The 14,657-nt window shown below is 38.4% G+C and overlaps 1 protein-coding gene across 1 annotated transcript in view; it reads right to left on the reverse strand.

Moving 5' to 3' along the window:
* Positions 1-10,337: 10,337 nt before the first annotated feature.
* UHRF2 (ubiquitin like with PHD and ring finger domains 2) overlaps positions 10,338-14,657 on the reverse strand; it is a 73,887-nt gene continuing 69,567 nt past the window's right edge. The window contains exons 15-16 of the mRNA XM_065879017.1: positions 11,503-11,601; positions 10,338-10,484 (exon numbers count right to left, since the gene is read on the reverse strand). Of these exons, the coding sequence (XP_065735089.1) occupies positions 10,338-10,484; positions 11,503-11,601 (246 nt within the window). The remainder of the gene's footprint in view (positions 10,485-11,502; positions 11,602-14,657) is intronic.

Here is a 14,657-nt window from a genome sequence, read left to right on the forward strand (position 1 = left end):
TGGCCACAGAAGCAGGCAGGGACCCTGCTGTGTATGACTAACCAAGATGTGTGGTCTGTGCGGTTGAGTGTATAATGTTCTTTTTCCTCTTTCTTGCTTCTCCTGTTCATATGTAATTCTTATCGCTTGCTTCATTGACTACTTGATCTCCCCCTTCCCCCCCTCCCCTAGCCCTCCCTGTTCCAGGGGGCCTCCCAGCTGTAGCTTTACCTTGCCAACTAATTTCCCAGCCTTCGTACACATTGTCCATCTGGAGCTTTTCCCATGTCTTCTCCCCACCTCTCATATATATAACTTCCTCAGGATGGGGAATAAGTCCCTGATATTAAAGAAGCTACAATCTCTGCTGTCAGATCACCCATCCCAAAGTTTGTTTTGGAACATGTAGTCTATCTAGGGGAGGGGGCAGTCTCTGGTGCCTGGAACTGGGAAGGGTTACTGGATACCTTTTCCGTAAAAGCAGTGCTGCTCAATTAGGGTTTAAGAGGCTTTTGAAGGCTAACCTGGAAGTCTACCTCTTTCCTCTGTATCATTGTTCCTACAGGAAATATTTGTACAAATTCATAGAAGAGATTTCATTTTCAACCTACAATAAGTCATAGATTATGGCCATCATTCTTCGACAAATTAAGTTCCGAAATGCAGGTTGGAGATTGCCTGTAATTTCTCCTGAATTCAAGAGAATCAATGGACAGTGGAAGGTTGAAAAAAATCAACTACAAATTATTATTATTATTATTTTGCGGTATGCGGGCCTCTCACTGTTGTGGCCTCTCCCGCTGCGGAGCACAGGCTCCAGACGCACAGGCTCAGCGGCCATGGCTCACGGGCCCAGCCGCTCCGCGGCATGTGGGATCTTCCCGGACTAGGGCACGAACCCGCGTCCCCTGCACTGGCAGGCGGACTCTCAACCACTGTGCCACCAGGGAAGCCCCAAATTATTTTTTTTAAATGGACCTCCATGACTCTCTGGGGGTCTGGATCTCTTATAGAGGTCTAGGGTTTTCAGAACCAACGCAAGAGAATTTTAGTGTGATCTTGATCTGTCTATTGCACTGTAAAAGCACTAGTAAAAGCGTTTGTAGAGTTTGGGGTATGACATTTTCAATTTCCTACAAAAGCACTTCTGAAGATCATTTGAAAAAAATACAACAAAAAACTTCGTGAGATTCACAAGGTTTAAGTGCTTTAAGTAACAGCCGAAGTTATAAATTCCCAGAAAACAGGGTGGAATCCAACAGCACCAGGAGTGTTATCAGTCATCCTAAAAAAATGCAGAATTTCCCCCAACAGTGCTGCCACTGGGAACTTGATCCAAAATTGCTACTCACTGCAGTAGGAAGCAGCCAAAGTACAATTAGATTACAAACAGATTCTTTCTTAAAAGTCTGGCATAAAGAATGGAAAAAGATAACTTGCTTGCATTCAAGACATTTTATCCAACATGAACTGCATAGGAATATTAAAGTTCCCCAAAATAGAAGAACTAGATGTTTTTATTGGTTAAGAGAAGCAGCTTCAATGCATTCCAAAAGACAATGAAGAAAATACTTTCCATGGAAGGAGACAGTTGGGTAGGCTGTTACATAAACTTGCAAATAGCAAAGGAGTGAGTATAGTGTGTGGTGCCAGCCATGTTGGCTGGGGGTGGGGTGGGGGGAGTGTGGGGGTAGAGAGCAGAGTCAGCACTATTTCTGCATTTTGTCAGAAAGACAGCCTTTAGCCTGGGACAGCATCTGCCATTCACACCAGTGCTGTCAGTCTGAGGTCTAATGCTCCTGAGCAAGAGGCAGTTTGGGGACAAGAGGCTGAAAGGAGCCAGTTAAGCAGGCTCAGTATCATCCTTAAGCAACTTCATTATTTCCCAGAAACTGGTTGCATTTAGGAATGAAGCCCATGGTTTTTACGGTATGCAAATGAGAAGAGTCTCTAAAAAAGAAATAGGTGCCATGCAACAACCACTCAGACATTTTCAGATGAAATTCAGTCAGGTTACACACCGGTTCTCTTTAAAATAGTGTCCAAACCTGGTTTTCAAAGAGCAAAAGGATGTAATACGAAAATACTGGAGTAAATAATCAAACAACATAGTGAAGCAGAAAAAGTAGTGGAAAGTAACACAGCCTTGAGCTTAAATTCTAAATCTGCTCCTGACTACCGTCAGTGACTTAGGATGAGTAACTCTCTTATCTCCAGTAAAATGGAGATGATGGCATTTACCTCACAGGGTGTGCGAGTAGTACGTTGGTATGAAAAATACCAATGGTACTCAATTCTTTTTGGACACAGAATGAACATATACGGGAACTGTTGCTATCCCTGCTCCAAAGACATAGATATGCCAGCGAAATGCTTCTCTTCCCCCCATTAAAAAACACACATAGGTTCTCAAGGAAGAAAAGGAAATCTCCACTTGGCAGAAATGAAGAGGGAACCCAAAGGACCTGACACTACGAGGCCCATGGAGGCAGCTGGACTGGATATGTGTCTTAGGAATTGGGATTCCAAAGACGCCAGGGAAGAGATGTTAGGAATCGAGGCTGCAGTTATAATGTATAGTAAGAAGCAGGAACGGGGTATGCTTAGAATTGGGAAAGTTCTGTTCCAATACCAGGACTGAAAAACTGGTATTTCTAGCTCAGGGTCACAGCAGGAAAACAAACTTTCCCTCCCAGGCCACGGGTGGAAACAAAGTCACTAACAAGAATCTTTGCTACATGTGAATGCAGAAGCCAAATTCATACTAGTTGCATCGTGAAAGAGTCCCATTCAACAAAATTAACAACTGGTTCAGTTAAAAAGTGGGCTAGACTCAAAGAGAAAATTCAGTGAATTGGAAGATATAAGGAAATCACTTAGACCATAGCACAGAGTGGGTAAAGAGATGAAAGATGTAACAGATTCTAAGGTATGGAGGGTAGACTGCTGCAAACTTCTAGGAGGTTAAGAAGGAGATAGAAAAAAATGGAACAATTATTTTTAAAAGAAAAAATTTTAATTCCAGAACTGCATTTTCAATTTAAAGGAGTACCATGAATCCCAAAGCAAAGCAAACAGCAATTAATCCACACCTAGAGAGATTTTAGTGAAACTCCACAGTTATTGGGGGGAAAAACATATATCCTTCAAAGAAATAATCAAAATGACATCCAACTTTTTTCAGCAATAAAAGATGCCAGAACGCGATGGAATGCCTACAGAATGCTACAGAAAGAATAACTAGCAACCTAGAATTCTAAACCCAGCCAATTTATCTTTCTAAAATCAGTGGGGAAAAAAACATTTTCAGACCCACAAAGACTGAGAAAATTTACTGTTTGTAGACTTTCACTGAAAAGTCTACGGTAAAAAAACATCTTGAAGTATTCAACAAGAAACAGTGAGTAAACAGACAAAACCTGTCAAGTAAAACAGCAAGTCATATTTAAAATAACGAGTTTTAAAAAATAAGTTATAATGAATACTAAACATTAATAGGTCAGAAAAGGTAATCTGAAGGGAAACAAAAATATATTTGTTTTATTCAGAAAACAACTGAGTTACTGACCATTTTATAAATATCAATCATATCAATATGCTCTAAAGTATAGTAAGTTGAAAGATTAAGGATGATCACAAAATGATAGAAACATTACCTTTCAGTCCAGTGTGTGTGTGTGTGGCAGGGGTGGGGCGGGGAGGATCAAATCCTCTTCAATTATGAGAATATGGAGGAAAAGTAAGAATTACTCCTGCCTCCTCTGTAACAATAAACAAACTGCAATGATAGGAATAAACATTCCAGTAAAACACACATAAAGAGACTAAGTTTACCTATTAAAAGAGAAGACTATCTTAAAGCATAAAGTCCAATGAAATAAAATTTGCAGATTTTAACATTTGAAATACTATATTTTGTTTATGAATACCTAAGTATAAACAGAAAAGGCAACACTGAACTCATAATTTCTTGGGAGAGGGAGGGGAATGGGCAGGGTGACTGATGAAAGTATGTCTGCTTTGTTTATAGTATTTTATCCATTTTTGAAAGGCTACTTCGAGGACTCTGAGTACCACACAAGATGGAGTAAATATATTTCATCTCATTCCTGCTACTAAATATAACCAAAAACCCCGGACAAAATATATAAAGCAACTATCAAAAGGCTCTGAAAGGTGGAAAAAAGGTGGTAGCCTGGGTAGGCACTTTGGAACTTGAGGAATGACCTCGAAGTTTCCTGGGGTTTTTCTTTTGCCACCTTTTTACTTTCCTGATTTGGGTGCAAGAAAAACCTAAAACCTGAAAACATCAATGGGTACAGGTGAAGAAAACAAAAAGCCTGCTCTCATAAGCCAAAGGATGGGAAAAGGGTGACCTGTATGAAAAAATCCATTTGATTATACCTGCCCCATTCCAAGTGAACACCCATCCCCATACTCATTAGATGTGGCCAAGACTGTGGGGAGGAGCCCTGTGGACCATCCCTGCCCTGTACTGAGTGACCAGCTGCAAAGAGGCAGCATCTTAACCATCCCAACTAGAGGTTGAGGGAGGATTACAGAGAGAAAGAAGCTGGAGAAAGGGTTCCTTTAAATCTATTAATGAAGTCTTGGGCAGACCCTCAAGCAGATCATGCATGAAACTGACCATAATCAACATGGCAAAGTGAACTATGGGTGGACTACTGCTGAGGTTTCAGATTGGTTTCTGGGTAGCATCCAAGTGGAGGTGAACCAGAATAGCAACACAGAGGCTTTGAAAATTGACACCGAACCACAAAAGTGGGCCTGAACCCCGCTGAACCTAAACAGTTGGCCTTATAAAATAGAACATTTAAATAGGAATAAGATTCTCATACTACTCAAAATGTCCAGGATCCAGTACAAAATTACTCATCATATAAACTTGAGTAAGAGATATGCGGAAGACCCAAACAAATTTTAGAACTGAAAAATACAATAACCAAAATAGAAAAAACTTACCCGATGGGCTCAGTAGCAGAATATAGATGGCAGAGGAAATTATCAGTGGACCTGCAGATCACTAAGAATTAATCTAATCTGAACAATAGAGACTATAAAAAGTGAGTAAAAATGAACAGAATCTCAGAGACTTGTGGGACAACAACAAAACGAACATTTATGGCATTAAAGTTCTGAAGGAGAGAAGAAAAAGTACAGGGCTGAAATCACATTTGAAGGAAAAATGGCTGCAAAGTTTCCAAATTTGACAGAAGATATAATCTAGACTCAAGAAGCTGAATGAACCCAAAACAAGACAGATCTAAAGAAACTCATGCTTAGTCACATCATAATTGAACTTCTGAAAATTAAAGACAAAAAAAAATTTTGAAAGAGGCTAGAGAAAAACACCACATTACCCATAGGAGAAGAACAATGTGAATAACAGTCGTTTTTTTAAATTTTTAGTTATTTTTTGCTGCATTGGATCTTCATTGCTGAGTGCAGGCTTTCTCTAGTTGCGGTGAGCGGGGGCTACTCTTCGTTGTGGTGTGCGGGCTTCTCATTGAGGTGGCTTCTCTTGTTGCAGAGCATGGGCTCTAGGCACGTGGGCTTCCGTAGTTGTGGAATGCAGGCTCAGTAGTTGTGGCGCACGGGCTTAGCTGCTCTGTGGCATGTGGGATCTTCCCGGACCAAGGCTTGAACCGCTCTCTCCTGCATTGGCGGGTGGATTCTTAACCACTGCGCCACCAGGGAAGCCCAACCGGATACTTCTTAACAGAAAGCACGGAGGCTCAAGCCTTGACCAGGGGAGAATCCAGTTCCATACTCACCTCCTCTGGCTTCAGGATCTTACTGGCTGTTGGGTGGACACATCAGTTTCTTGCCACATGAGCCTCTCTTGAGCAAGAGAGGGTGCCCAAGTGGAAGCCACGGTATCTAACTTTGGAAGTGACATCCCATCACTTCTATTCACTACATTACATGAGTTGAATAAAAGCATTCCAGCCCACACTCACAGAGAGTAGATTACAACAGGGCATGAAGCCCAGGAGGTAGAGATCACTGGGGACCATCTTAGAGGTTGCCTACCACGCCACCAACCAATTTATCAATAGCTTTGTCAATCAATTTGGATAGTATTCAGTTTTAAAACAGCAGATGTTCTAGTGCCAAAGTATTAAAAAGATCAATTAAATTCAATTTCATGTCTACTGGTAGGCTGAGGAATTTAGGAATGCTATCGGTCAGGAAAGGCTGGGTCATGTGTTAGCGACTCAAAAACCTTATGCTCTTAAAATTTACTTCACACTCATGTTGCATGTACATCACAAGTTGGCTGGGGACCCCACTCTGACAGAAAAGCTCTATTTAGATGCTACTGGTCTCCATGGAAGAGGAAAGAAAACTCTGGAGGGCAATGAAATGCTCTGCTCGGAAGTGACACATAGCATTTGATACAACTAACTGACCAGCTGGTCACGTGGCCCTGGCCAAGCACAAGGAGGCTGGGATGTATAATCCTAACACGTGCACTTGAGCCAGAAATACTTGGTGAAAAGTAAAAATGACTACTACAGTCATTCTGGTCACTAAATTTTCAACCTACTCTTGTCTCCTACAGAGACTACACGCCCCCTCTGTCCAGAATGGTTATAATGAAAGAACAAAATGAAGCGTTAGTGAGATTGTGGCAACCTGAACTCTCATACACTGCTGGCAGTGTAAAACGGTACAAACTGCTTTAGAAATAGGTCTTCATTCTTCCTGAATAAATAGTAATGAAATTGATGGGTTGTATGTTAAGCACGTAATTAATTTTATAAGAAATGTCAAACTATTTTCGAAAGACAAAGGTTCGCAGCAGCTTGCCTTGTAATAGCGAAATCCTGGAAACAACCTATACATCAGGAGGTGCATAGACAGATTGCAGGATACTCATATAATGGATTACTCAGCAATACATTCAAATTCTGGCAGTGTCCATTCTGTTTTGTCTGTTGCATTGTTTTCACAGTCATGTTTATTTCAAAGAATTTTAATCTCAAATTACTCTTTGCACAGCAGCTTGTTCTTACTCTATCAATACTATGCAATTTCATACTTGAGGATATAGTTGTAAAACTCTTATTCTTTCATTCATTTTTTTCAATACATCATTTGGTCGGCCTGCTTGGTCCCTCTAGCTGGCTCTTGATTCCCTGTGTCCAGTGACTGGTGTTTAATCTTTTTTTTTTTTTTCCTGTGTAGCATCTGATTAACCCAGGTTACTAAATATCAGTTATTTCAGAGATTTAAAGGTCTGGTGTAGGGACTAGTCAGCACTAGTCAGTGGACAAGTAAGGATAACTCTTCTTACTGTGAGCTGGTGCTGAGTGGGCCACCAAGTTATTTCCTCCAATTAAGACAGACAAATCAGACAGGTAGGCAGTAATGAGATCTATCTTCAGGGTGTCCTGAAGAAGAACGGGGAAATGTTTCGTCCCTGGTGCGCAAAGAGAAATAGACAGTGGGCAAGTCAGAGCAGATCCCCAGCTCTTATAAGTAGGATCTATACTGAGATCCAAAGCTTTAAGCTTTATATAGGCAGGGCCCCTTCATGTTAGCCAAACTGTCACAGCAGGGTTGTAAGACAGCTAAGGGTGTTTTTGATTGCCAGCTGCCAAAAGATTACCTAATACCCTTAAACATACTAGCATGCACATATTTGTTGAATGAACCGTATTATTTAGAAGTGAGTTCTAAAACTAGAGGATCTGCCTACTCTAACTAGAACAAAGAAAACTCCTACCCTTATGAAAGTGGCTGAGTGCTCAGCAATCAGTATAACTTACTAAATGTAACAGAATCCAGTAAAACCCTCAGCTTTCAAACTTATGCCCAAGAGACAACGAGACATTATGTACCACCCTCCTGAAGGATGACCACACCACTTATGAGGAAGTCTTGCCGCCGCCCCCCCCACAATTCAAGCCTGAATTTGGTCAGTCTTGAATTCTAACTACCAATTTATAGAAAATAAAGAGAAACAGGTTAAACTATACCACATGGTTATAATTGGCAAAATCTATTCTGTTTGAAAGGCTCCAGAACATTTCAAAATGCAAACTGTAAAAGGCAAAGGGAAAAAAAAAAGATTAAGGGGATATACACAGATTAAAGATACTTACGAGATAGCAATTAGTAACAATGTAAAGTCCTTATTTGGATCCTGATTCAAACAAACTTAAATATCCATGTATGACATTTGAGACAATGGAAATTCAAACAAATATTTACTAGACTTGATGATATAATTAGTTAAAAAATTGTTTTACACGTGTGACAACATATTGTGGTTATGCTTTCTGAAAGTATCTTCTAGATACAAACTGAAATATTTATGTAAAAAAAACCTGAAGTCTTTAGAAAAAAGTTTAAGAGTAATATAAAATTGTTTAGCTTTGGGACATTCTTGACACTTCTGAACATGTTAAGCTGTAATCACCTTTTTTTTCATAATCTATCATTTTATAGCAAAGTTAAAACAACATATAGCATAAATGTGGGAATTCCTTATTTCCCTAAAAAGTGGTAGAACAAATTCAAGTAGCTGAAACTGGAAGGTATTCTCCACCTTTCATGCAGCGATATGGCCAATGCCAGAGGAAATAAAATACTAGATGATGCAATTTAATGATTCATTTTCAATCTAATTTAAATTTGAATCTTCAAAATAAAAATGATTCTAATGTTTAAAACTAGCCCTAAGTGACAGTAGCTCCAATCACGGTGCTGTGTTTCCCAGAGCTGCTTTTGAGCTTAACTGAATGCAGGAAAAGCACTGAAACCAATCTGGCTTATATTCAAATGTGAGAGTCTACACAGCCCAGAAGTAGATTGCCAGGTCTGGACTCAGATAGCCTGTTTACAGCACTGTTCTGGCACTTCCTTGCCCTATGAACTTTGGCCAGTTTCTTAACCTTTCTGTGCCTTTGATATTCATCCATAAGAAGAGGATAAGAAATCCTGCCTATTAGGACTGTCAGTAGAATTAAATAAATACACATGAACAAACGCAAAGCAAATATTCAATAAATATTGGCTATATTTATGGCTCTGAATTCAGGGGTAGGAAAACTGATTCGATAATATTAAAAGTTTTATGAAAATTCAGTTTCAGAAACTAGAACTGTTTTAGAATATTCTCAGGTTTGTGAAATAAGTAGCACTGATTATGCTTAAATTGAACATCAGACTTGGTTGTTATAAATAAAAGAATAGTCACTTGGTTCTTAATTTGAAACTTTTTCCCCATTCAGTTAAAAACAACCCAAAAGAGCAAACCCAGGGTGAAATCTGTCCCTTAGTGCTTAAGATTTCATACTAGTTCTCAATACCAAAAATTAAGAGTAAAAAATTGTGACAAATGTTTCAGTAAAAACACACAATGAAATACTCTGGAAACGACTGATTCTTAAAAACACCTACAAATATAAGCCAGACAAACGTAAAAAAGTGAAACAAGATGAACTATTTTTCTGGTCATAAAATATTTATTAAGGTATATTTTAGGGAATATAGTGAATATAAAATTTAGGATCACAATATGAAGCAATTTCAATCCTCTCAAAAAGTCAGCCCAGTCCTCAATGCTCTGCAGATGTAAAACCACTGGTGAGACTCACTAAAAGCAGTTTGACTAGTACAGAAGAGGCTTTTCACATGAACATTTACAACTAGATCATCTGAATACCTCTTTTAAGTGCAAAACCACACCACATTACACTAATGCAGCAACAATGCATTCATATTGTTTTCATTAGTAGTCAGCTTGCATAAAACACCAGAAAAAAGCACAATGGAGCTCACAAAATTGGCTAAAAAAAATGAACCTGTCCTGTAAAACACACACTGTAATGGAAGAAGACATTAAAAATGTATTATGCACACTACAGAAGCTGCGTTCATTCCAACAATCTCAAGTGTCACTTCCTTTTCTGAAAATCAAATTACATGAACCAGGCACAACTAATATTTGGGAGGCAGTGTGTAGCTAAAATTTCATTTAACTAATTATTCAATGATTTAAAAAATCCCCATAAATCTTTTCTGTCCTGAGGTAGTTGCAAAATAAATCATAACTTGGATATCAACTAGAGCTGAGGCTTTGACTTTTTACTCATTAAAACTAGTTGTTAAACTGACAAGAACTACCTTTTGATATTTAAAAGACAGTTGAGAAATGGGCCTCTTACTACACACACAAGATGATGGCTACGTAGGAAAGAGGATTAGCTGCTTCAGAACGTGAGAGATATGGTCCACCATTGCTTCCACCCCCCCCCCACCCCAACCATTTTAGATTCTTTATTGTCCAAAAAGCCACGGGGAGCAACACAGTAGAAGTAGACAAATCATCGTCCTTTGCTGTAGCCAGGGAAGAAAAGGTCAAGTAGAGTCTGCAGAACCTCATTGGGAATCATGATGTAATTCTGGCCAAGATCGTGCCGGCAAGCAGGGCAGGAGAACACTTGAGCCTTAAAGGAGCGCTGTAAGCAATCCTAAGGCAAAACCAGAACCAAAATGAAACAAAATAAAAAAACACCTCATTTCATCTGAGGGTAAAGCATACAGAAAGTACTCAACAACTTAGGCTTTTAAACAGAACTAGAAACTTACTGTTTGGCAACAAGAGAAACATAAAACAAGAACAACTGTCAAGGCCTGAATCTGCACTATGAAAATTAACCTACAGACGTGGCTTTAGTTCCACCTCTAACACATACTGTGAGACTTCAGGTAAATGACCACTTTTGTATACATTAATTTCCTCATCCAGTAAAAATGAATGTTAGAATTCTGCATGTTTCCACTAGCCTCACCTTCTAGGCTGGATTTTAATCCTGATCTTTCCTGATAGAGCACAAAAGAAAAACAACTCAGGAATCCCCTGCTTAAAACTATATCTATTTTATGAAGTCAATGTATAATGTGCTTTCCAAAAATATATTTAGCTCTACTTAACTGACTCAAGGTCACATACTAACACTTATGTGGAAGGTCGGTTTCCATTTTACAAAAGAAACTAAGTTCAGAAGTTAGGTCAGGGCACGTAACCACCAGTCAGTAGAACAAGATTCCAACCTTGGTTTGACTGAAATTCAAATTCCTTTTACACCACACTGATAAGACAATATTCAACTCCTCTGGGCATGCTGCCAGACAGAATCTGTTCTAGGTCCCCTCAAGTACACGAAATTATTTCAGTTTGCACTATAATCATGAAACATACGTAAGCTGTAACAGAAAATAGCAACAACACATTACTTTCTTCTCTATTTCAACCCCTCCTCAATAATTTCAAACATGACAGAATGTTGAGACTATACAGATTTGAATTACTATAGAATTAAAACATGGATTCACCACCAAGATGTAATTAAATGCTTCCTAACCAGCAAGGTTCCTTATCTATTCTGCTTCATGAAAAAAAATGCTTGTTCGCGTGCTGAAAAGAGGTTTGGAGGTTAGTGTGCCTTCTGGCCTAACAAGGGAAAATGAGAAAGGAGTTCTACTTACTTTACAGACATTGTGGAGGCAATCTGTTGTCACAGGCTGGTAAACTAGCTCCTGGCAGCAGACACACATAAAAGATTGTTCCAATTTTTTCAGAAAATTCTAGAATGGTACCCAAGGAGAAGAAAAAAAGGTTAGCATTTCATAATATATTAAAAGAATTCCAAATAATTGGAGAAAAAAGCGTCAATCCCATTCAGTATGTTTTCTATTAAGAAAAAAATCAAGTAGTCATTGTAACTACAAGCAAATGTGTAATAGCAAACTGCAGAAATCCCATCCATAAGATAGACACATTAATTTTTAAATCTTAGGATTGAGTTGCAAAGGTTGCAAAGTCAGGACATATGGCTTTAAAAAGTAAACTTCATATTCCAGAGATTACTATTTTTCACTTAAAAAAATCATGAATAGCCTGTCTCAGGTCATTACATACAGATCTATTTTCAAAAAGCTCCATGGTATTCTAATATATCTATATATATTCAATCTTTTTCTCTTACAAAACTTCAATACTTATTTTTTATGCTTAAAAAGGTGAAAGCACTTGGCAATAATACTCTAGTATCTAAGACCCCAAAGAATCAACGTATTTATTTACCTAGAATAATTTTCTGTGATATTTTGCCCCAATCCCCAAATCCCATATTTTCCTGGTGCTACTGTTTACTCAAATTAGGACTAAATTACAGAAGGTCGAGCTTTATAAAGCAAACATGATCAGATGGGTAGTCTATAATCTTCAAAAGCCATTACTGGGTTCCATCTTATCCAAGCTGTTTGTTTAACCTAGAAGGAAAAGTAGTTTTTTGAATAGTCACCAGGATAATCCTCCACTCAGTTATTTTTTGGTAGTAGCGGAGTATAGTTTATGTTTGTTCTTTATGTTAATAAAAAAAGTAGAATCTACAGGAATTTCAAGTAAAAAAAAAAAAACCCCAAAGATTCCATTTCATAGTTATGTCTTGATAGTAACTTATTTTTAAGCATGGATTATAAAGTTCAAATGAATTATCAATGAAGTGTTATTCAACACACTAGAAGAATATACCAGTCAGGGGGAGATGCGGAAAAAACTTAACTTTACTACCAGGTACCTTCTCTCTGACAAACTACTTCGTTAATGACTGATATTTCCCCAGTACCTCCACAGTGCCTGTAATATGAGCATATTTAGTATCAACATTTTGATTTCCTACAATGTGCCAGGCACTCATCTACATAGCAGTAATAAAAAGGCCAAGTCTCTGCTCTCATGAACTTTATATTCCTTTAGGAGAGCAGATTTTTAAAAACTCAACTTCAGATAGTAGTATCTGAGGAAACAAGGCAAATTAAAGCAAGAGTAAGGAGGGTCTATTTTAGAAAGGATAGCCAGGGAAGGCCTCTCTGAGGAGTGTAGTATTTTGCGGAAACTTACAAGATATGAAGGAACGAGCCACATGAAGATACAGAGAGGAGAATTCTAGTCAGAGAAATGGTATATGTGTAAAGGCCTAGGAACAGGAACAGGTTGAGTGTGTTTAAATAGCACAGATGTCACTGTGGCTAAAGCAGTTTGGGCCCGAGAGAGCAGCAAGAGGAGAATGCACAGGTAGGTAGGGATGGATGCCAGATCATATAGGGCCTTGGGAAGGTGTTTGGATATAAGCATACATATGTAATATATGCATTTATTTAAAAGTCACTGCTGGCCAAAACCTGATTTTTCTGGCTTACTAAATGTGTTCCTGATTTATCGGAAAAGAATGGGCATGAAACCTACACAGGGCAATAGTACATAAATGTTCAGAGTAACCACTAGCAGCAATGTCACAGTCACCTGACCTAGGTATAGGTATGTAAGATCCTGCCACCAGGGGCAGGATTTTTATTGGTTTTGTTTGTTTGAGAACTGTCAGTTGGTGACTTTCACATAAAAGTTACATTGAAAGAAGAGGTTGAAAAGTATACTTGATTTGCACATACCTACCAAGTCTCGCAGGATTTGACCACTTCAATAATTTGTTAAAATTGATAAACAGGGTATATGAAAAGCCGCAGATTGAAGCCTAATACACGTCCAACCCAGACAACAGACGCGCAAAAGAGAACTTCCATGTGCACTCAGGTGGCATTATCCTTCACCTGTATCTGCTATTTTGTCTTCTGCCCACTCACAGCTGGAACTCACCTGAGTTATTACTAACCAGCTGTATCCTCTCCAACCAGAAAATAATCAGACCATGACCAACAACTGCTTGCTGTTTCTTACTTGCTCTAAGTGAAAAAGAATCTGACGTACCAGAGTCAGACTCTCCATGTGCCTGGTTCTCTTGGCTAAAAAGCAAGTAACACTTCTCACAGAGCTAACTCACTTTTCTCTGTCCTCTAAACATGTAAGTCTCATTCTACCCAAGGACAACCCAAAATATCACATTTATAGACGAAACAAAGAAAAAAAACCCTCCAGTATCAATCCAAAGGGCATCTGATAAACCTCATTCATTTCTAAGTCTACAAACTGTATCAGGAAGATGTTTCCATAATGATGACTATCTGTCAAACAAAAAGCAACATAAAAACTATGAGAGTTCCCTCTAAATGCACATAAAAGGGGCATATAGATATGCATTAACGCCATTTCAGACACACAAGAAGTTCTGGCCAACGTACTCAGAAAAATGAAGAAAACATTGGAAGGAAGAAATTACTAAAAAATGACAAAGTGGAATTTCAAGAGAGGATACTAGACCTCACCCACAACAGCAGCTTTTCTTTTTGAAGAAAGCAGAAGAGTACCGATATTACACATGACAAGGGGCTAATATCTAAGAAAACAAAAGAATTAAATTTATAAGCAAAATTAGAGACAATAAGAACAGTGAGCAAAGAATGAACAATTTACATTTGAAACCCCTACCTTTTGGGATTTGATAAGAAAGCTTCATTGCAAAACACAGCTTAACACAAAACCCAGATGTCAGTTACCTTGAAATTCCTTTTCACTTAAAAATTTTATCATTACCAAAAAAAAAAAAAAGGAAAAAAAATCCAAAACATATGAAATACTTAAATAAATGCTGGTTTATTTTACTCCTACGTTGAACATGTGGGCATTGAAAATTATGCTGAATTGCTTAAGACTTGTTCTATCAGGTAACTTTGAGCTATAACAA

This window comes from Phocoena phocoena, chromosome 6, assembly GCF_963924675.1.
Source record: "Phocoena phocoena chromosome 6, mPhoPho1.1, whole genome shotgun sequence".
Taxonomy (NCBI): domain Eukaryota; kingdom Metazoa; phylum Chordata; class Mammalia; order Artiodactyla; family Phocoenidae; genus Phocoena; species Phocoena phocoena.